Genomic DNA, 23,118 nt, shown 5'->3' on the forward strand with positions numbered 1-23,118 from the left:
GCTTCAGGCCCTGGGTTGCGGGCGGTGGTGATTGTACCTATCCCCGTGCCCCCCCCCCCGCCCCCGGGCCGCGCCCGCGCTCCGCGGCTAGCGGCGCCCGCCGCGGTCCCGCACCGGCGTGCTTCGACTCCGGCTCCGGCTGTGGCGCTTCGTTTCTCTGCGGTCCCTGTCCCGCTCCCGGCCTCGCTCCCGCTCTCTCTCCCGGTCCCGCTCCCGCTCCCCCCGGTCCCGCTCCCGCTCCCGGTCCCGCTCCCGCTCCCGGCTGTGCTCGCGCCGCTTCTCCCGTTCCAGCTGTCGGTTCCGCTCGCGCTCGGCCTCCTTCTCGCGCTCCTTCTGCTCCTCCTCCTCCTGCTCCTTCCGCCGCTTCTCGCGCTCCTTGGCCCGCTCGGCCCGCTCCGCCTCCTTCTGAACGATCTGCAGCCGGGCGGGAGAGTGGGCAAGTGGGCCCGGGCAGCCCTGGGGCCCCCCGCACGCCCTGCTCTGCTCTGCGGAGCCCGGCACAGGCCCGGCTGGGCCCGGGGTCTCCATCATTACCACCCGGCACCTTGCTCAACCTAATTTCTTACATTCCCAAGGGCCAATCACCAAAGAAGCTAAACTACACAGAGAAAAACCTGAAGCCAACGTTCATGAAACACCAATTTCTCAATTAAAATCAAGTGCAAGAAGCTGGGCGAGCTGTGAAATGGTGACCCCTCTGTACACCTTAAGGTTAACAATAACCTTATATTTGAAAACAGCAAAACACCAAGCTGCTTCTGAGCCAGCTGCTGAAGGCTCACTCCCACTGCTCAAGCTGAGGGCGAGGACCATGGTGGGAAGGAAGGCAGCCCCGGGCGTCTGGGGAGGCTTTGCTTTCGTTGGTTGTGGTTGCTGTCTTGGAGCTCTTTTTGCTCAAGGGTAGTGCTCTACCACTTTGAGCCACAGTGCCACATCTGTTTGTTTTTTGTTTTAAAGTAGTTAATTGGAGATAAAAAGTCTCTCTGGGGGGCTGGGGATATGGCCTAGAGGCAAGAGTGCTTGCCTTGTATACATGAGGCCCTGGGTTCGATTCCCCAGCTCCACATATACAGAAAACGGCCAGAAATGGCGCTGTGGCTCAAGTGGCAGAGTGCTAGCCTTGAGCAAAGAGAAGCCAGGGACAGCGCTCAGGCCCTGAGTCCGAGGCCCAGGACTGGCAAAAAAAAAAAAAAAAAAAAAACAACAAAAAAAAAAAAGTCTCTCTGGGGGCTGGGAATAGGGTCTAGCGGCAAGAGTGCTCGCCTCGTATACATGAAGCCCTGGGTTCGATTCCCCAGCACCACATATATAGAAAAAGCTGGAAGTGGCGCTGTGGCTCAGGTGGCAGAGTGCTAGCCTTGAGCAAAAAGAAGCCAGGACTGGCCAAGAAACAAAACAAAACAAAAGTCCCTCCCTCTGGGACTTTTGTGCCTGGCCTGGTGAGACTCTTATCTCCAATTAGCTACAGTAAGCCAGAAGGGGATCTGGGCTCCAGTGGCTGAGCCCTCACCTTGGACTCAGGCCTGGGCACTGCCTATCACTTGGAGGCACAGTCCCACGATGCTTAGCGCTCAGCCTTCAGAACAGCTAGGATTACAGGCACAAGCCACCAGCATCCCTAGAACCCCTTTTGATACTTACAAGTGTGTTTTGTTTTGTGTATTTTAATTTTTCCTTAAAAAAAAAAAAAGTTTTACGTGTGTGTGCTGGCTGAACTCTGGGCCCCAGTGCTGTGGCAGAGCTTTATTCAGTCAAGCCGAGTGCTTTACCACTTTGCACTATAGCTGCACTTCCAGCTTTCTGGTGGTGAACTGGAGATGACAGCCTCACAGACTTTCCTGCCTAGGCTGGCTTTCAGATATCCTCGCAGCTCAGCCTTCACCAGTGTGCCGCGCCAATCCTGCTTCTTCATACGTAGGTCTCTCCTTACTATCCTAAGCCACCGAGACAACTCAGTCTCAACCGCCCCCCATCTCCCAACCCACTCTCCCCATGGCCTTGCTAATCACTGAGCAGGTGCAAAGGGACTACGTACCTGGCTGTCTGTCAATGGGAGCCAATAGATGCACGGAGCTGCCTTAGTCTTACGGAAAAGGTCATCCAGTAACTTAGCAGGTGGCTCTTCCTGGGTTTTCTCTGAGGTAAGAGAAGTCAATCAGATTCCACGCCCCACCCTCTGACTAATCCTATTTGGGCCCGTGTCCCCAGAGCGAAGTACCTTTTTTCTCACTCTTCTTCTCTTTAGATTTTGCACGCTCCTTGCGGCGGCGGTCCCGGGACCGTGATCTGGACCGAGGCCCTTCGCGAACTTTGTCACGATCCCATTCCCGCTCCGATCGAGTCCGCTCCCGCCGCTCCATCTCCCGCTCTCGCTCTGCCCACTGCTCTCGCACGGCCCGCTCCTGCTCGCGCTGCTCTGCTCGGGGATGGGGGGGTGGCTGCACTGGGGGTGGTGGTGGTGGGTGCAGGGGTCGTGGCATACCCTGTTCCTCAGCCTTGGCTTCCGAGGGACGGTCCACCAAGAGGCCCCGGTGATAGTCCAGCTGCAGCCAGAGGGGACGGGCAAGGAGAGGGTCACTAAGAGATGACGACATTCCAGGGGACCGAACCTGGGTACCCCAGTTCCCACTAAAGAAGCCAAGGGGGCAGGAAAAGAGGCAACAACAGAATCTGGGATGACTAACGGCTAGGACATCCGTTGGAAGAGAACGAGAATGGCCTCCCTGTCCCTTCCCTCCTTCCTTCCCTTAGGTTTCTTACCTCATCTTGCTCAGCATAGTCAGCACAAAGGAATTTAGGATTGGATTGGGGCCATTTGACCCCATGCAGAGCTGTGCGGGTGGCTACGGCTTCCTCTACAGTTGAATACTAGTGGAGGGAGAAGGCAGAGAGGTGTGTAGGGTGTTAGCTTCAGCCCTTCCTTCTTTTTTTCTTTTTGGCCAACCCTGGGGCTTGAACTCAGCACCTGAGCTTCTTTTTTCTAAAGGCTAGCACTCATACCACTTGAGCCGCAGGCACCACCTCTGGCCTTTGCTGTTTGGGTGGCGCTGAGGACTAGAGCCCACGGCTTCCTGCATGCTGGGCAAGCACTCTACCACGAAGCCACATTCCCAGTCCCTTCAGCCCTTCTAGCTTGGTTTACACCCTTAAACCTCCCCTCACTGAATCTGTTTCATCTCCTTACCGTTACAAAGCAATGCGATTTGATCTTGTCGATCCAGAAGGCCTCTTCCACCAAGGTTCCCGTACGCCCCAACAACTCCTTCAGTTGGCCTAGAGTGAAGGGGCGGACCTGCCAATGAAAACAGACTTTCAAGATCTTGAAGAAGACAAGGACAGTGACAAATCGAGCCTTGTAGGATTTCCTGAGCTACAGATGCATAGCTTCCAGGTTTCCCTGGGGGCAGAGACAGTAGGACATTATGTATGTACCAAACTGCAAATCCTCAAAACAACCATGAAGGTAGTCTCCCTGCCACCCGTTTTTCAAAGGAGGAGAAACAAGCTAAGTAATTCACTCAAAATCAGCGAGTAGGAAATGGCAGACCTAGTTGAGCTTCAGAAGCTCACACTTACGCACTTGTGCGCATGTGTGCTAAGCCTGAATGCTGTCCTTAGCTTTTCTTTCTTGGAGCTGGTGGTCTACCACCTCAGCCACAGCTCCTCTTCCAGCTTTTGTCTGCCCAGGCTGACTTTGGACTGAAATCCTCAGTTATCAGTAGTTAGGATTACAGGTGTGAGCCACTGCACTCAGCCTAAAGTTAAACTTTTTTTTTTGGTAGTGGTTCTGGGGCTTGAACTCAAGGCCCCAGCACTGGCCCTGAGTTTTTATGCTCAAGGTTAGTGCTCTACCTCTTGAACCACAGCTCCACTTCTGGCCTTCTTGGTGTTTAACTGAGGGTAAGAGTCTCACTGACTTTCCTGCCCCGGCTGGCTTGGAACCATATTCCTCAGATTTCAGCCTCCTGTGTAGCTAGGATATAGGTGTGAGACTTTTTTTTTTTTTTTTTTTTTTGCCAGTCCTGGGTCTTGGACTCAGGAACTGAGCACTGTCCCTGGCTTCTTTTTGCTCAAGGCTAGCACTCCACCACTTGAGCCACTTCTGGTTTCTTCTATGTATGTGGTGCTGAGGAATGGAACCCTGGACTTCATGTATACGAGGCAAGCACTCTACCACTAGGCCATATTCCCCACCCCCCCCATCTCCAATTAACCACCAGAAGAACACAAGTGGTGCCATAGCTCAAAGTGGTAGAGCTGAAGAGCTTAGGGACAGTGCCCAGGCCCAGAGTTCAGGCCCCATGACCAGGACCACAATCAGCAACAACAACAACAACAAAAGAAGCCTGGAATGTGAGAAGCAATGACTTACCAAATTGGAGATATGGACAATGTTACTGATCTTTCCCCTGGGTGGGGAGGGCACCTGGGCAGTTCGGACTGGGTCGTCAATTGTAATGGAAACTCCAGACTTCTGCTGGCTAATGGACCGCCGAGTTAAGGTGTCTCCTAAAGTGACTACCAAAGAGAGCACATGACCAGTTAGTTTTCAGTAAATCAACAGCATTCTCCTATGGATTCTCTACCAAGCAGCCACTCTTTATGAACCAAGTCTGAGTATCCATAAGGGGCAAACTACAGCGCTAGTCTATTCCCATTATGGAGATGCAAAGCTTACACAAATTCAACACTAGCTCCACTGGCTTAGTACTGAGCAGGAGGAAGAGATAATGTATAAAGGGGAAGGGAGGGAGGGAGGGGAGGGGAGGGGAGGGAGGGAGGGAGGGAGGGGAGGGGAGGGGAGGGGAGGGGAGGGGAGGGAGGGAGGGAGGGAGGGGAGGGGAGGGAAGGAGTAATACAAGGTAGAAAGCACAAAGCAAAAGGGGTCCGAATCCAGTGCTTTGGGAATTCTTGGAGCCATGCTGGCGTTTCACCTACCTTTCTTCACTTCATGCTCCACAGGTGGGGGCAAAGCCCCCTCTACTGACGCCTGGGGGGGGACAGGGGGTTCTGCTTCAGGCTCCTTCTCTCCTTCTTCTTCCCTCTGTCCATTCTCCTGGCCCTCTGCAGGTACCACCTGTAAGGGACAGGCCACAGAGGGCATGTTCTCTCCAGCCCCTCTGCTCACCTCCAGCACACCCCACATCGTCACTGTCCTAATTTGTCATGAGGAAAACAGGAGGCAACAATTTTTTTTTTTGTATAAAATAGTAATTTAGGTTGTGTGAGTCTGTTGAAACCTCTCCCACAGAAAAGAGCAAATGAACAGGTATAAGCTGTTCTAACAAAACTTTACTTACAACAGGCAACCAGACGGATTTGGTACTATGACCCTGGAAGTGCCAATGAATCCAACTCTCTGCACTAGATCTCTTCTGGGATTTTACCTCACTCAGCTCCGTAGCTTCCTACTTTGTGCCCCATGCCTCCTCTCCCCTGATGCTGGGGCAGAGCAGCTTTACCTGAGTGACCGTCCGGCATATTTTCAGTCCCTTGTCATGGGTCCCATCGTCGCCATTACGCTCTGTCTCATCCTCAGAGATGCGGGAGTCATCAGCATGAAGATCCACAACAGCCTCCTGCCCCGCCAGGGGTTTGATGTCGGGGATGAGGCTCTGGGACACAGATACCCCCCCACCCCGTTACACTGGGCCCACATCTACTCCCACCTCAACATGTCTTACCCTCCCTTTCCTGGCTCCTCCCATCTCACCTTGAGGGATTCGGTGGTGATGCTGATGGAGGGTTTCTTCTGAGTAGTGGCTGTGCTGGCTCCCCAACGTCGCTTTCGACCTGGTTGACCACCCTCTGTGTCACTGTTTCCAGCTGGCACCCCCTTGGTAGCTGCTGTTCCCAAGAAAGAGGATCCAACCATTAGATGGCCTAAGGCCCTCTGCTGGCTCACCCCACACCCACAGGTTGTTAACTTAGGGAAGTAGTATTTGGGGGCCAGGGCAACCATAGCCCCAGAGTCAACAAGGAAGGGATGGAGTAGCTTTCTGACAGATGGAAACTACGTCTCTAAAGCAAAAAGGGAGTAGCTAGTCTGATAAGCAGTTTAAATTTAAGTGGTAGGTAGAAAGAGCTGAAGTAGCGGGCGCAGACTAAAAGACTTGGGACTGCAGACCAAACAAGATGACTATGTGATGTGATAAACAGATGCTTTTGCAATCTAGAATTCCTCACAGGGAATTCATTTATTTTTTTGGATGTCTTCTTAGAATAAATTATATTCTCTTGGGCATGATGGTGCTCACCTGTAATCTCAGCTATTTGAGAGATGGAGGTAGAGGACCTCCAGTTCAAGGCCAGTCTACCTCAAAACCAAAAGGGACTGGGCATGACTATAATGGCAGAATTATTTACCTAACAACATGTCCAAGGTCCTGGGTCTAAGTCCCATTAGTGCCAAAAAATAAGCCACAATTGGTAAACAGACATAAATATACGTATACACACACATACACATGAGTTTCTCTAACTCCCACTTCAAAAAGTCAAATATCTGAAAAAATACAAGTGCCCTCAAGAACCAGGCATTGGAGCACACTCTTGTACTTCTTTCTCTTCTAGCTACTTGAAAACAGAGGCAGGACTTTCACTCTGCGTAAGGCCCAGTGGGGCAACAGTGAGTCCACCTCCAAAGTAAGCAACTGGGGTTGGGAGTGTGGCCTAGCAGTAGAGTGCTTTCGTAGCATGCAGGAAGCCCTGGGTTCCATTCCTCAGCACCACATACACAGAAAAAGCCAGAAGTGGCGCTGTGGCTCAAGTGTAGAGCTGGCCTTGAGCAAAAAGAAGCCAGGGACAGTGCTCAGGTCCTGAGTCCCATGCCTCAGGACTGGGGGGAAAAAAAAGTAAATAATGGTGTGTGTGCATACACATGCTGATAATGGGACTTAAGCTCAGTTTTCCACTCATGGCTGGTGCTGTATTATTTGAACCACACCTTGACTTTCAGCTTCTTGTTGGCTAACGGCAGATAAGAATCTCAAGACTTTCCTGCGTGGGCTGGCTCTGAACCTCAATTCTCAAATCCTAGCCTCCAGAGTAGCTAGGACAGCAGGCGTGAGTCACCAGTACCCAGCAAGTTTTTGAATTTAAAAATGGAGCCGTACATATGCTGGGAAGGTGAGCACTTGCTGGCTAGAGGGAAAATGGGACTTCACTTTTCTATGAGCAGTGACTTGCATTCCCAACCTTTACTGGGGATTCAGGGCTAGACTTACAGACAACGGAGATCTTCCTCTTGAATGATTTGGGCAGCAAACTCTGTATAGAGAAGATAAGGGGAGGGGAGGGGGGGAGAAAGAGAGACACCCCACAGAGAGGGGGGGAGGAAGTTAACCGAGGCAGTCTTTGAAGAGGCTCCAAGACACACAGACAGAGAAAGAGAGACACAGACAGAGACCATAACAGAAGTGGCAAACGGCCAAAACGAAGCAGAATCAATGCAAGTTAGAGGAATTAAAAAAACAAAAAACAAAAATCATAGCAGGGAAAAGTCATTTACTCCGTATTACATCTGTGTATTAGCTTAACCAGAAATAAGCTGGAAGGGGTCTTCCAGCCCTTTGAGGGTGTTGACCATGCCTGCTTCTGCCTCTAGAGATGAGGACACAAAGTCGACAGGCTGTGTCCAGAACTGACTTAGCTAGTTCTCCTAAGTCCTTGCCAATCCAAGGAAAACAGGAGGAAGTAAGGAAAATCCTCTCTGGGATGGCAACTTCAGCAAGATAACCCTCCTCCTTTTCACTGACAACACAATGGCTTTGGCTGCTTGGACATGCCAGGCCCTCATCAGCGTTTTTAGGGCTGCCTCCCTCACTGGAGGTGAGTCGAGTGCTAACAGACACTTTCTCTGCTAAGGGAAGGTCTTATGAGGCTATGTCCAGAGCTTATTTCTTCTCCAACCAGGCCTCAAGCCTTAGGGGCTCTGCCAAGGAGAAGACAGATTTGGGCAAGTTTCTCCCCCAAACACTCAGCGGAAAGAGACTATGGACAGAGCAAAAAGGAGGAAGACAGAAAAGGGGAACAGAGCATTTTTAAAGATTAACGTGCTTATTTCTGGAAAAACTAAGACCATTCTATTACGCTCCTAAAGGTAGAGCAGAACCCTCTTAATGAAATCTCCTCTCCCATCCACCCTCAGCCCCGTTTGTGTCATCTAACCAAGTCTCCTTGGTCTCTGTTAAGGGCCAGCCTGACCTAGCCCAGCCAGGCCACTCTCGATGGGTTAGTGAGAGGAAAATAAAAATAAATCAACTAAAACAGGAGAAACATGAACCAAATAAATAAATCCAAAGAAATCAGAAAAAAAAGATAGAGGAAAAAAATTAAAAGATTTAAATAAAAGAAGAAGAAAATAAAGAAGAAAATAAACTAGGAATATGACAAATGTTCCAGGTACCATCTCACACCTGGGATCTTCAGTTCAGCCAATCGCACCTCACTGTGTACTGTATCTAGTCAACCGCCGGTCCAATCAGAATGAGCCCTCCCTGCTAGGCGCTGTGCAATTGGTGGGGGGTTGGGTTGGCAAAAAAGGTGGGCGCACGGCGTGGTAGTCGGCACGGCACTGCCAGAGTCCTCCCAGGGGCGCAGGGGGGGCGGGAGGGAAACGTGTGGGGGGACGCTGCCCAGTTTCCGTGATGTCAAGACAGTTCACTGGCGGTGGCCATGCTCAGCGAGGGGTAGAGGGGGGACAAGGGGCAGAGACATCAGTCCTGGCCCTGGAGGGCATCGTCTTGCAGTCCCTGATGAGATGGCCTGTGAGCAGCAGGAAGGGTCCTTGCCTTTTATCATGAAGAGGAAGGCAAGACCCTGTGTCCGTCAGTGGCAAGCTGCGGCAGCATCATCGCCCATGGTTTGGAATCCAGGTGCTGACTCCCGAGTCCCTTTTCTCTCTGCCTGTACCTGGGGAGGGGTCCTCCACCAAGTGGGACCGTGGCGCCTCCGGTGAAGGCAGCCTGGGGACGGCAGGTGAAGATCCCCAGGACCTGGCGCACCTTCAGCAGCAAGGGCAGAAATCATTTCTTCTGGGCCGTCGGTGGCATCTCCTCAGGGACTCCAGCTGAGCCTGTGCTTTCAGTCGGGTGGATGAAGGAGCCTCTGCCTCCAGGGATGGAGGAGAAGGTGGAGCAACCAACGTGCTGCCCTTCACCATGGACAACAGGGACCAAAGGGAAGTCCATCTGATGCGCAAGTGTGACACAAGGCTCGGGCTGTCGGCAGCATCACATCCCTGGGGCCTAGACCCTAGACTCCTGTGCAGGGCTCCCAGCCGTCACAGCTTAAGCCGAGCGAGGGCCCCATCAGCATCGCACAGCATGGTGCTGTGAGCACCTGCTTTGACTCTTTAGGTTTCTCGACCCCGAGATGGGGATTCTCAACAGTCTGTAGCAAACAAGGCAACTCACAGTCCTCAATGGGGTAAGGGCACGTGAATAGGTGCCCCAGCACTGGCATGAGCTCTTCTTGGGGTGTCCCAAGTAGGGAGATGATACAAGTCCACCCCTTTCCAAATGTTTTTGTTTTCTTAATACAAGTCTCTCCAGAACAGTGTTCTTCTTGGCCTCCTGATGTAAGCGAGACAGGGAGGCAAAGGGGGCCCATCACGTGAGCCCATAGACATGCCCCCCTCTGGCCAAGAACCTGGACAGCAGATTTGGCTCTGATTGGGCAGCTCAGTAGCAGCAAGTGGGTCCAGAGGAAGAGGCGGCATCAGCGATTGGCCAGTTGGGCAGGGTTATATTTTACGGGCGGATTACCGTACATGAGGTACTTGGACAAAGTTTTACGGGGAAGAAGGACCTTGTAATAAATAATATTCTGCACATCAAATCACTTTCACCGGCCCCCACCCCCACAACACACACCAGAGAAAGGCTACACACACAACAGTCCCTCCCACCCTGTTATTCTACTCCCAACCCATCTAATTCTATTACTTTGAGAGGCCGGAAGATTTCGCTGGCTCTGATGTCAGGAGCCCCCGAATTGGGTGCAGGTTGTAAGATAATACATATGCAAAAAAAAAAAAAAAAAGGAAGGCAGAAGGGTCACAAGATGTAGAGAGGGGACCCTCCTCGGGACATCCCAATTTGCTGGCTTCTAACACTGTCGCTTCTAACGCTGTCGCATCTTTTTTTCCATGAGACCACTGGGGGGCAGATGAGGAACAAAAATTCCTCAGCATGGTTGACCTAGTAAGAACTGCCAAGGCCCACTAGATGGCGTTGAGCTTAATGGCTTCTAAAAAGGAGGGAAAGCTCAAGGAGTGATCATGGGAGGAGCTTCCAAAGACAGCAGGAAGAGCTGACCTGGGTTTTAGAAAAGGCCCTCAACAGACTTCCTAGTTAGCCACAAACTGTGAGGGGTCTGGAGGGCACTGCTTGCTGCACAGGAAAAAGAAGGGGGCAGGAGCCTTGTGCCCATCACCAGGGTCTCCCTTGCTAAACCAGCGAATTCTCCCTTGGTCCTGTCCTGATCCGTGGCCCTGCCTTGTCCCCTCTCTAAGTTATCCCACCGTGTAAGAGAGGGCCATCAGAATGGCCTGCTCTTCCCCCGGGGTCCACTTCTGCCCACCCACCCCAACAGGTGGTGTGGCTATTTACCTCTTTCTTCTCATCTTCAGCACTGCTCTCAGGGCGGTCATCACTGCTGACTTGGTCTGCAATAGGCACTGGAGGCCCTGGAACCTCGTTTTCAGGTCTGTTTTCACTTGTGTCCATGGTCACTTCCTCCTTCTCCTCACTGTCAGGAAGGGAAGAGGTTGGAAGGGAAGGGCAGGAAAGAACCAGGGGAAGAGAGAACAAGATATTAGCTTCTGGGCCATGAAACCCCCACACCTCACCACTTGGGTGGGGCGGGGATAGCTGCTTTTCAGATCAGACTAGAAACAAGGCTGCCACAGGGAAAGTGGGAAAACATTTTCCTTGGGGGGAAAAAATGCATGGATTACAGCAATCCTATCCACCCACTGCCCAGATGGGATAAAGCTATTAAGTGCGGGGCTAGGGTTCCATCTCTTCTTAGGCAGGATCTCATCAGGGTACTCTTACAGGAAGGAAAGAAGAAAGTCTTCTCTGTAAAGTTCTTCAAATTGGCTGGCATGCCTACAACCCTGGGCTTTCGCTATCCCCCCAGACACGGGCACCATGACAAGCTAGGGGAAGCATGATTCACTAAAAAGGTGAGGGAAAAAATGGCTGTGGCAAATGAGCGGACCTTGTGCCTAATCAACAGCTTGATGAGTAAAGGGCTTGCCGCCCAGCAGGATCTGGAGGCCAAGAACAGAGAGAATGGGGAGTGGGTGGGGGTTGCAGGAAGAGGAGGACCCAGGGCCCTCTTCTCACGTAAAAGGGAGTCTGGAACTGCAGAAGAACACTTAGAGGACTCAGGCCACTTTCACGTGCTCCTACATTGGATTCTCAATTCCTCCCACTCCCTCATTCCAGCTTCCCAGTCAGAAGAACCCCTCCCCAAACCCATCCCCCCACGGAGCCCACCCTCCACTCCAGGCAGTCCCAGAGACTCACTTCAGACAAACTATCTTCTCACCTTCATTTTCTGACTCCATTCCTAACTTCTAACCTCCCTCCTCACTTACCACAAATACTAACCAAAAATAGCAAATCAAGATATTTGGGGCCCAATGTTAAGGAAAGGGAGAGAAACCAGCTTCCCCAGGGCGATAACCCACCACCAGAAAATTCAGCATTCCCAACAGGCTGCCTGACACACAGAGGTCAGCACAGCCTCCCTCGGGCAGTCAGGAAGAGAGAGGCACCGGCCGAGGGGGGAGGGGAACGTCGGGACAGTGCCCCCAGCTAACAGGCCCCCACAGAAACACGCGATTCAACTGCCAATCCGGGAGAAAAAAAGGCTTATCAAAAACAAAACCAAAACCTCAAGGCATCTTCCCCACACAGAGAGGGCAAGTGGGGCCAATTAGAAATCGGCAGGAAGGACAAAGGGGGAAAGCAGAATGACTGAAAACAAGCCAAAATGAAAGCCGGAATGAAAGCCATGAGGAAGAGAAGGAAGATGAGGCGAGCTAGAGGGGTAGGGAAAGGGGGTATGTGGAAATGTGAAGCTCTCACCCTTCTTTGCTTTCTGATAACATGATTTTTTTTCTCCCCCTGGAAGTGCTGTTTATCCCTTTCTGGAATGGAAGAAATAACAAAAACCAAACAAAAAAATCCTAAAAAATTTCAAAAATCAAAAACAAAATAAACCACCTTCCTTGTCCCAAGACCCCACCACCTCCTCCCAGCCACCCGATCCAGAGAGAAAAGAGATGCAACAACCCGGGATCCAAAAAAATGGTAATGGAAGGGGAGGTGGTGGTGGTGGAGCAGGGAGGCTAAAATAGATCTGGCTTTTAAGAGATAAGCGTTAAGTCCTCACGGCAAACCCCGGGTTCGGCTGGATTGGTCTCTCTGGAGGAGGAGGAGGAGGAAGAGGGCCAGGCTGCTGGTAGTAGCTGGCTCTATTGTACTGGCGGAGCGGCAGCAATCAGCCGGAGACATGCAGGGGAGCCATCTTGCCACTTACCCAGCAGCCCGTGTGTGCGGATGGGGGAGGGCCCTGCTGCAGCAGGGGAGGGGAAAGGAGAGAGGGAGGGAGCGGGGCGAGCAAGGCTCTTCCCCACGGGCAGGCCGCTGGGAGGTGGCTGCAGGCTCCGGAATCTAGGCCTTTCTCCTGCTTTCCTCGGGTTACTAGAGCCGGGGGCCTGTCTCCAGAGCCCCAGGGGCTTCCTCCCTGTCCACCCACAGGACGGGGAGCGGAGCTGGGTGGAGAGGACAGCAGAAGGTACAGCTGCTGCACTGGAAGACTCCAGAGGAAGGGAGTAAACAGGATTAAAAAAGAAGAAAGGCAGCCAAAGTTGAAGAACAGTTAAAGACAAACCACCACTCCACCTACAGAATGGAGGGGCGCGAGTAATTGTAGCTTTTTGTGCCCACCACCCTCTAGGCAGGAAGCCAAGGTATGGAATGCTGAAACCGGATATGCTCAGGGTGGGGAGGTGGACTCGGGATCTGTCGTCCCGTCCCCCCCCCCCCCCCCCCCCGCCCGTGGGCAGCCACGTGCTTCGCTGTGCAACTCCACAGTCCTTCCCAGGCCCGGAAAGGTGGCGGGAAGCAGAGAACAGAGAATTACTACAGACAAAGAGGTCAGATGACTAAAGCAATTGATAACTTTTTTTTTTTTTTTGGTACAGGCTTTAATAAGATCATTTCTGCCCCAGGGTACCTAGGAGGCAGAAAGGAGAAAGATAAACCAGAGCACAGGGACCCAGTAAGCAGAAGGAGCTTGAAGGTCACTTGTTGGAAAGAAGCTCAAGGTGAGAGCTTAGAAGCAGGTAAGACACTAGAGGTAAGAACTATTACTTGGGGCAAGGAGGGGGTAGATTAATTGGGCAGAAGGACTGGGAAGTAAACAAAAAATATTTCAATTGTGTGGGCATCTTCACCAGACCAAATGTAAAGTGGGAAACAGACCCAACAATTTAAAAAATATACCATGGCCAATGCTGAGAAGCCTAGCTACCTAGGAGGCCCAGAGACCTGAGGAGCTCCGGCTTGGTGGAATGCTCTCATCTCCAATGAACCAGGGTGGGGGTGGGGGTGAAGCAGAGGTGGAGCTGTGGCCCCAGTGGTCCCTTGGCCCATGACTGGCACACACACACACAAAAGGCTCCAGTAATACTCAAAATAATTATTTGCTGACTGTAAAGGTGCTCTTTTTATACTAATGGCAAGCAGAAGCTTAATGCAAGAAAAGTTTCTGAGAACTTCAAGTCAAAAAGCTTAGTTATCTGACTTTTTTTTTGGCCAGTCCTGGGGCTTGGACTCAGGGTCTGAGCACTGTCCCTGGCTTCCTTTTGCTCAAGGCTAGCACTCTACCACTTGAGCCACAGCGCCACTTCGGGCCGTTTTCTGTATATGTGGTGCTGGGGAATTGAACCCAGGGCTTCATGTATACCAGGCAAGCACTCTTGCCACTAGGCCATATCCCCAGCCCCTGACTTTTTTTTTTTTTTTTTTAAACACTAGAGCTTTTAGCCAGGAATCTTCTCTGCTGCTTAAAATCCTCAACTTACATGCCAACTGCATAGTAAACTTGTCATATTTATGTATTATTTAAAAAATTCCCTCACACAGTGGTCTTTATTTGCTCAGCTGGTGGCTCACATCTAGAACCCTAGCCATTTCAAAAGGATGAGCTCTGAGATCAGAGCCACTCAGAAGACATTTGTAAGGTCCACCCCCAGGAGGGCTCTGTGCGGTGGGTCAGCCCCTCTTTCCTTCTCCCTGGCCACAGGTCAGCAGTTTGAGAATAAACTTTTCTCTCCTGCCTGAGTACTGAGTGGTGTTCTCCTTCACTGGCTACCTACTTTAATAAACCTTACATTTAGACCCAATTAACTAGCAAAAAAAGCTGGAAGTGAAGGTGTAGATCTAGAGGCCTGGGTCAAAGGGCAGAGCACCAGCTGTGGGTGAAAATGGCAAGCAAGAATAAAGCCCTGAGATCATGCCTCAACATTGGTGTGCTTGTGTGCATATGCATGCACGCACGCACGCACACACACACACACGCACACACACACGCACGCATGGACGCGCACAGGAGCAGGAGGAAAAAGGGGGAGGAGGAAGAAACAACTCAGGACCTGGACTGGCTAAAACCTGGCCCAATCTTGGTCCTGGTCTCCAAGGTCTTTACAAGCTGTGTAATACAGGCTAAAAAGTTCCTAGTCCTCTCTGAGTGTCTGTTTTTCTTGTTGTTTTTGTTTTTGGCCAGTCCTGGGCCTTGGACTCAGGGCCTGAGCACTGTCCCTGGCTTCTCTGTGCTCAAGGCTAGCACTCTGCCACTTGAGCCACAGTACCACTTCTGGCTGCTTTCTGTATATGTGGTGCCGGGGAATTGAACCCAGGGCCTCATGTATACGAGGCGAGCACTCTTGCCACTAGGCCATATTCCCAGCCCCCTCTCTGAGTGTCTGTAATGGATGGATAATAACAATACTTAGTTCATAAAACAGTGTGGTAAACATCATAGCCTGGTCTGGATGACACTTCCAAGTAAAGGGAAGGATATGTATAACATGTATAGCCAGTGCTGGTGGTTCACGCCTGTAATCCTAGCTCCACCAGAAGCGGAACTGTGCTTCAAGTGGTAGAGCCTTGAGTGAAAAAGCTAAGGGACAGCGCCCAGACCTTAGTGGCCAGGGCCCAAGTTCAATACGAGTCCACTCAGTAGGTCACTGTCTCATGTGGTAACATTTCTGAAGTGGTTTCGGGTTTGTGTGTGAGTGTGTGTGCACGTGCTCAAGTGCTTTACCATTTGAGCAATGCCACCAGCCCTGTAGGGTTTTATTTGACTTAAAGAGTAACTGCACTTTCTCTGATGCCCAATTACTTACTCAGTGACTGTCATGATAGATTTTTGGCAATGGTCACATCACTCTGTATAATAACTACTAGTTTACCTGCCCCCCCCCCCCCACCCCGCCCCACTACAGAGCTCCTCAAAGTTAGGGACAGCATCCCTGGTCCCAGAGGAAACAAAAAGAAAGGCTCTGGAAACGTGTCTGCATTAGGGCGCCATGACGGGTGCCAAATGAATACTTAAGAAATCCTTGCTGGCCTATACGTTTTCTTGAAAAGAGTTTTAAAATGCAATTCCCCAGAAAATATCAGCCCACAGAAAACATTACCTTCAAATACCCTCAAATGGGTCGGGTGCTTGGTGGCTTGACCTGTAGTCCTATCTACTCAGGAGGCTGAGATCTGAGGACTGTGGTTCAAATCCAGCTCAGGCAGGGAAGTCCATGAGACTCTTATCTCCAATTAACCACCAGAGCACCATGGTTCCAAGTGGTGAGCACTGGCCTTGAGCACAAAAGTTCTGGGACAGCACCCATGCCCTGAGTTCAAGCCCCACCACCAAACCAAACCAAACCAAAAAATATCCTTAAATGAATGTTTCCTACTCATCCATTGTCCTAAAATACTTTCAGCTGCTAAAATGCCCCTTACTGGCATTTTGAGTTACTTGGAGAAAGACTTTTCTATTAGAAAATTTACCTCCCTTTTTTCAAAAATACAAACTTTAGCATTTTATTCCTTGGCTTTCTTTTTTTTTTTTTTTTTTTTTGCCAGTCCTGGGGCTTGGACTCAGGGCCTGAGCACTGTCCCTGGCCTCTTTTTGCTCAAGGCTAGCACTCTGCCACTTGAGCCACAGCGCCACTTCTGGCTGTTTTCTAAATATGTGGTGCTGAGGAATCGAACCCAGGGCTTCATGTATACGAGGGCAAGCACTCTTGCCACTAGGCCATATTCCCAGCCCTTCCTTGGCTTTCTTAAGACCTAGGTTTGTACCTTCCACTTTCCTACTGTGGAAGTTTTTGTGGAACCCAAGAATTCCCAAGACTTTTCTTAATTCTAAATAACAAAAAAACAACAACTCTGAAACTGTTACATTCCTTTTAGACTACATGGCTACCTCTCTTCTCTCCCTTATTTAGGTTCTGCTTAAAGGTTGCTGAAGTCTTCAGTCTGAATCTACATGGGACCAAGAGTGGGAACAGCTATGCACAATTAAATAGCACAAAAAAATGTTTGTAGCTCAGAACAAAGGATAGAACTGCTTGAACAGTCTATAACGTTACAGTACATATGTGAAGCCAGGTGCCGGTGGCTTACACCTGTATCATCCTAGCTACTCAGGAGGCTGAGATCTGAGGACCACAGTTCAAAGCCAGCCAGACTGAGCAAGGAAGCCTCTGAGACTCATATCTCCAATTAACCACTAGAAAACCAGAAGTGGGGCTGTGGCTCTAGTTGGTAGAGTGCTAGCTTTGAGTAGAAGAGCTCAGGGACCGTGCGCAAGTCCTAAATTAAACCCCACAACCAACATAAAACCAAAACAAAAGAGTACATATGTGAATATGAGTAAGATTCAGAGCAGGCATACGTTTGCAATTTAATTTTTATAGAAAAACATGTGAGACTAATGACCTAATATGAAAGTTTAGAAAGATTACTGGGAGTCTGGGAATGTGGCTCAGTGGTAGAGTGCTTGCCTAGCACTCATTATGCCCTGGATTTGAATCCTCACTACCAAATAAGCAGAAAAAGTCACAAATGGCAGAATGCTAGCCTTGAGCAAAAGAAGCTCAGGGACAGTGCCCAGGCCCTGAGTTCAAACCCCAGGACAGGCAAAAAAAAAAAAAAAAAAAAGGTTACTAGGACTCAGCTGCGTGTGGTAGCTATCTGTAAGCACAGCACTAGTAGAGGCTGAGGCACAAGGATTTCAAGTTCAAGGCCACCCTGGGCTATATATACTGAGCTTGAAGTGAATGGGCAAAAAAAAGAAAGAAAGGTGGAGTATGGTTTGAACAGCAGAACACCTGTCTGGTAAGTACAAAGTCCTGAGAGTTCAAGCACCAGCAATGCAAAAACCAAACAAACTGATTTAAAGTTATTTCCTTTCTTTTAAAAAGCCAGGAGGACAAATATGCATAATATTTAAAGCCTAAAGCCAGGAGATATGGCTCACACCTGTAATCCTAACCACTTAGGAGGCAGAAACATGGGGAATTTCAAAGTCAGGCCTGGGGGGGGGGGGGGGAAGTCTACAAGACTCCATCTCCAATTAAGCAACAAAAAAGCAGGGCAGCAAGCCTAGTTCAAGTGGTATAGCAACCAATCATAAGCAAGGCGGCTGACTGAGAGCACAAGGCCCGAGTTCAAGCCCTAGTACCAGGCACCACCAAACACACGCAAAATAAAACCTAACAATGCCACTGTCTGCTAAGTCTGTGTACAGATTGTGCTTAGTGGTAGAGTGCTTGCCTAGCATGTACGAAGCCCTGGGTTCCATTCTCAGTACCACATACACAGAAAAGGCTGCAAGTGGCGCTGTGGCTCAAGTGGTAGAGTGCTAGTAGCCTTGAGCACAGAGAGGGTCAGGGACAGAGCCCAACACTTGAGTTCAAGCCTCAGGACCGGCAAAAAAAAAAAAAAAGATGGGCTGGGCATGTGGCCTAGTGATAAAGTGCTTGCCTCGCATACATGAGGAGGCCCTGGGTGCATTCCTTAGCACGACATATAGAAAAAGCCGGAAGTGGTGCTGTGGCTCAAGAGGTACAGTGCTAGCCTTGAGCAAAAAGAAGCCAGGGACTGGCAAAAAATAAAAAAAAGAAAAAGAATTCAGGTGTAAATTAACTTTTGCAGCTGATACAGCTGTCCACACACGTTTGTCCTCACCCCCCACCCCAGCCCCCAGTTCTTTTTGAAACAAGGTCTTGCTGGTTTAGAACTAGTTAGGTAGCCCAGTCTTGCTCCAGCCTTGGACTGCGGAGTGCTGAGATTACAGCCACACCCCACCATGCCCCCATTCTGTTCTTCAATATAAAGAAAGCACTATTATTTTTTTGCTGTATGAGGACATTTTTGACATATATATCCATGGCAGGCAGAAGACTAAATTCTGGAGTACGACATAACAGAAATAGGACCAAGGGCTCACATACCCCTGAAGAAATGAAAAGACACACCTTACCTCATAAATTAAGAATTCCTCAGGCACAATCACAGTCAGAAGATGTTTAACCAAGTACAGCAAAAAAAAAAAAGTCAGGCAATGTCTTAAACAAGTGATGACAGGTTCTTCAGGTAAAGTCTGATGGTCCCCCACCCACATCCGTCCTTTATTGGTTTTTAGTCCTGTGACTTACTGAGACAGATAGAACACCAAGGCTAAGCCCAAACCCACTGAGTACTGCTGATCCCACTCTGCTCTGCCAGACCCACAGGAGCTGGTACGGTGGAGAAGCAAGACTAGAAGAGTGCTATGAACCAGGGAAAGTGTAGGCATGCTTCTCAAAGAGCTTACCAAACCCAATGCCAGAGCAGCTCGTGGGTTTAGGTCTTTGGCCCTATCTTTACTAGGCTGTTGAACACACACCCTGCATGGTAGGGAGAAGGAAAATGGGATGAGGGATGTGTGCCCACTATCCCCGAGTGCACACTGCTGTTTCTAACCTACAGGCTGCTCAACTGAATTTTGCTTAGACAATAATGGGCAATCTCAGTATTGGCCTAAGGTACTACTTACCTATTGCTTTGTCAGAATCAATAAATGTGACCAGGTTATACCAGTCATAAAATGAAAGTCAAAACCACATTTTACCTAGGGAGAAAAAACTCTTACGCTTCATTTGCCCTAGACCCAAAGGGAAAAGTCCAGAAATAAAGGTGCTTTAAAACAATACAGAAAGCCGTTCTGCTGCTAGGATATTATATACTCAGAGAACTTGAAGGCTTTCAAGAACATTCCTTTTCAGAAGATTCCTTGCTTCTCATGCGGTCTAAGAAGAAGCTCTTCAGGCCCCATTAGTCACAGGTTGCTAATACCTGCTTTGAAACTGCCAGTGTCCAAAGGTCATGCTGTACCTTGGTGGAACAGGGATGCGTAGCAGTTGTTATGTCTGTTTGAATATACATATGAAAGGGAAGGTGTCCTCATTTCCTTCCTCACCAACACTGTAGCTGGAAATTCTGACTACTTTCCAGAACCTGCTGAGTTTTCACTTAATGGTCCTAGAAGCAAAACCCTTTTCCAAAAGACAATGTATCTTAAAATGCAAAACCAAAACTTTCCAAAAAGTGAACTTTTTGGTTTCAAAACCAAAAATGTAACAACCACAAGATGGCAGCAGAGGCAAGAATATGAGAAGATATAGTCCAAACAATAGAGTTTTCCTAAGATGTAAGCTATGTTAAAGAGTTCAATAGTATTAAAATGACAAGAAAGAGTTAATAAATCATGTCACCTACCCACCACCCTCCAAATTCAGAGTTAAAAGACAGACTTGCAAGCACTGGTGGCTCACACCTGTAATCCTAGCAACTCAGGAGGTTGAGATGTGAGGATCAGGGTTCAAAGCCAACCAGGGCAGAAAAGTCTGTGAGACTCTTTTATCTCCAATAAACTACTCAGAAAAAGGCAGAAGTGGGCACTGTGGCTCAAGTGGTAGAATGGTAGCCTTGAGCAAAAACAGGCTCAGGGACAGTGTTCAGGCCCTGAGTTCAAGCCCTAGGACTGGCAAAAACAAAACAAAACAAAACAAAACAAAACAAAACAGACAGAAGCCAGGTACTAGTGGCTCATGCCTGAAACCCTAGCTACTCAGGAGGCTGAGATCTGAGGATCCTGGTTCAAAGCCAGCCTGAGCAGGGAACTCATGAGACACTTATCTCCAATTAACCACCAGAAAACTGGAAGTGGTGCTGTGGCTCAAGTGGTAGAGCACTAGCCTTGAGTTGAAGAGCTCAGGGACAGTGCCCAGGTCCAGAGTTCAAGCCTGACTGACCAAAATAAAGAAAGAAATAAAAATAAAAAATCCTTAATGTTAAATGCTAAATAATCTTATTCCCACCATGCTTCATTTTTTTATTTCCATAAAACTTTGAAGCCAGGAATTTTAGTTCAATGGCCCTTTTCCTCTTTTTCCTCCCTCCTTTTTTCTTTCTCTTTGGGTCCAGCTGGAATGCCCAGGGTTGTCCTAAAACTTGATCTTCCTGTGTCAGCCTCCCCTCCGGATTAAAACATGGCTTGGTCCAATGGCTCCTTAATTCATAATAGTACGTTCAGAATAATGAACGGCACATCAACTCAATTACAAGTTTATTTCTTGCTGGGTACCAGTGTTTCATGCCTGTAATTCTAGCTACTCAGGAAGCTGAGATATGAGGATCGTGGCTGAAGCCAGCCTGGGCAGGAAAATACTCTCTCCCTTTTTTTTTTTTTTTTTACCAGTCTTGGGACTTGGACTCAGGGCCTGAGCACTGTCCCTGGCTTCTTTTTGCTCAAGGCTAGCACTCTGCCACTTGAGCCACAGCGCCACTTCTGGCCATTTTCTGTATATGTGGTGCTGGGAAATTGAACCCAGGGCTTCGTGTGTACAAATCAAGCACTCTTGCCACTAGGCCATATCCCCAGCCCCAGGAAAATACTCTTATCTCCAATAAACTACCAAAAAAATCTGGAAGTGGAGCTGTGGCTTAAGCAATAGGGTGCTATCCTTGAACAAAAGAAGCTCAGGGACAGCATCATGACTGGCAAAAAAACAAAAAAAAAAAAACCAAAAAACCAGAACAACAAAAAAAAAAAACCCTTCGGATTTGAAGATTGAAAAGCTTCCATTTAACTTTTAAGATCAAGGGATCTTAGGCACCCAAATACAAACTTCTGATTTGATAACATGTTCATATTTTGCTCTACTATGTGCTTAAAGGATAGACTATGATTAAACTGTAATAAGGGAAAATACATAAACTAAAAAACAGCATCTCCTATGCCATTCTTTATAGATCTTCAATATACTCAATCAAACCGTGCCAAGTGTGGCAGTGCATGCCTATAATCCCAGCATTGGGGAGGCTGAGGCAGTAGGATGCAAGTTTGAGGCCAGTCTGGGTACCTGGTGAAATCCTGATTCAAGCAAACTAAAGATGCTAGGTAACTGACTGGTGGCTGACACCTGTAATCCTAGCTACTCAGGAGGCTGAGATCTGAGGCTCATCATGGTTTGAAGCCATCTTATCTCCAACAAACCACCACAAAGTTGGAAGTGGAGCTGTGGTTGGTAGAGCACTATCCTTGAGAAAAAGAAGCTCAGGGACAGTACCTAGGCCCTGAGTTCAAAAAAAGCCCAAAAAAACAAAGACAATGACTGGAGGTATGGTTCACTGGTAAAGAGAGCCTGCCTAGCAAGTGTGAAGGCTTGAGTTCAAAACCCAGCACCACAGAGAAAACCAGAGACAAAAGACAGGTATAACCAGTGAGTGTGAGTTAAAGACTGAGTTAGATTCCTTAATTCCCGTACACTGTCTTGAGCAGAAAAGCAGAAGCCTCTGTTGCTTGTCTCTCCCACACTCTTAGTTCCTTGTCATATCCCAGTTAAGATGTGTCACTTACACAGTGTGAGGAACCCTTTCTGACTCTGGTACATTAGAGGTCTGAGGCTGGGTGGCAGCTGGTGGCTCTGCCTCTTCAGCTGCACACTTCTCGGAGCTGCCCTGTTAGAAGACAGGAGAACAAACGTAACAGGGGAGTCGAGTCGGCTTGTTTCACTTTCCTCAACTGGGATGTGGAAAAGGCCAAGGCAGGGCCTATACAATATGGAGCTCACAAATAGCCCTTTGTTATTTCCTTCTTTTGGGGGGAGTAGAGGGGTCAGCTCTACCGCCCTGAGAATTCTAGACAGAAGTGAAAAAAAGTTCCCTTTTAGACAGATAATAGGAAGAGTTCTGAAGAATGAGAACCCGGCTGTTGAGTTTCATGTTCATATGGGACTTGAAAATGAGTAAGATGGATTAACAAGCACCCCACCCCTCTAACCCCTCTACTTGAGACTTAGTCATACTATTTTTTTCCATTTTATAGTTCATAGGGATGCGTGGCATAGGCCTGTTAACCTGTGCTTTTGGGGGCTGTCTCAAAATAGCAATGTGAATGCGAGAATCTGTCTCAATACTCCATACCCCACGTCGGAGAGGTCACAACAGCCTACCTGCTCAGGCTGTAACCTCTGGCTCATATGTTTTCCAGCTTGTTCAGGCTGGCTCAGACGCCTCATTAAGACAGAAGACGAGGAGGAGGTGGAAGGCCTCTCCTTTGGTTCAAGAATCTGCAACTGTGGCACTGGTGGAGCTGCAGCCTCTTGAACAGAAGAGGGATCTTTGGTTTCAGTGTAGCTGGTGCTGCTGTCCCTGGAGACTCCAGGGCTCAGAGACTGAAGAAATACAACACAAAGAAAATTATTTGGTATCTACTGGCTATGTGTACACATGGATATATCTATGTATGTACATAACAATATATGTGAAGTGCACATATGCATTTGTATATATGAATGGGTAATACATTTACTATATTGTCCAATCTGTACTGACCTAATTTATGTTCCAGATCTTTCTGATTTTGTATTTATTCATCTTTTATGATTTTCCTGACTGCTTATTCAGCAAATTTATTTTATGCAGCAAATTTATTAAGTCCTAGCTATGTGCTGGGTACTAAGATACGTAAACATACGTCCATTCC

The 23,118-nt window shown here is 48.9% G+C and overlaps 1 protein-coding gene and 1 long non-coding RNA gene across 9 annotated transcripts in view; one reads left to right on the forward strand and one right to left on the reverse strand.

Annotated features, from left to right (window-relative positions):
- Positions 1-49: 49 nt before the first annotated feature.
- The window catches only part of Acin1 (apoptotic chromatin condensation inducer 1), a 42,715-nt gene continuing 19,646 nt past the window's right edge, over positions 50-23,118 (reverse strand). For 2 of the 8 annotated variants that reach the window (XM_048362717.1, XM_048362713.1), the window contains 13 exons: positions 22,586-22,807; positions 21,991-22,091; positions 10,614-10,752; positions 7,227-7,269; positions 5,714-5,847; positions 5,463-5,615; positions 4,939-5,077; positions 4,373-4,518; positions 3,185-3,292; positions 2,761-2,868; positions 2,219-2,543; positions 2,036-2,136; positions 50-414 (listed from right to left, as the gene is read on the reverse strand). In XM_048362717.1, the coding sequence (XP_048218674.1) occupies positions 88-414; positions 2,036-2,136; positions 2,219-2,543; positions 2,761-2,868; positions 3,185-3,292; positions 4,373-4,518; positions 4,939-5,077; positions 5,463-5,615; positions 5,714-5,847; positions 7,227-7,269; positions 10,614-10,752; positions 21,991-22,091; positions 22,586-22,807 (2,046 nt within the window). In that variant the 3' untranslated portion in view covers positions 50-87. Of the gene's footprint in view, positions 415-2,035; positions 2,137-2,218; positions 2,544-2,760; positions 2,869-3,184; positions 3,293-4,372; positions 4,519-4,938; positions 5,078-5,462; positions 5,616-5,713; positions 5,848-7,226; positions 7,270-10,613; positions 10,753-12,101; positions 13,038-18,570; positions 18,812-21,990; positions 22,092-22,585; positions 22,808-23,118 lie in introns of those variants that run through there. The other 6 variants (XM_048362716.1, XM_048362714.1, XM_048362715.1 and 3 more) reach the window with 6 other exon arrangements.
- On the forward strand, positions 6,741-15,698 carry LOC125363522. Its single transcript, XR_007213238.1, has 3 exons — positions 6,741-6,752; positions 15,047-15,050; positions 15,185-15,698. It is a non-coding gene; the product is annotated as an uncharacterized LOC125363522 (long non-coding RNA).

This window comes from Perognathus longimembris, chromosome 14 (genome assembly GCF_023159225.1).
Source record: "Perognathus longimembris pacificus isolate PPM17 chromosome 14, ASM2315922v1, whole genome shotgun sequence".
In the NCBI taxonomy this organism is placed as follows: domain Eukaryota; kingdom Metazoa; phylum Chordata; class Mammalia; order Rodentia; family Heteromyidae; genus Perognathus; species Perognathus longimembris.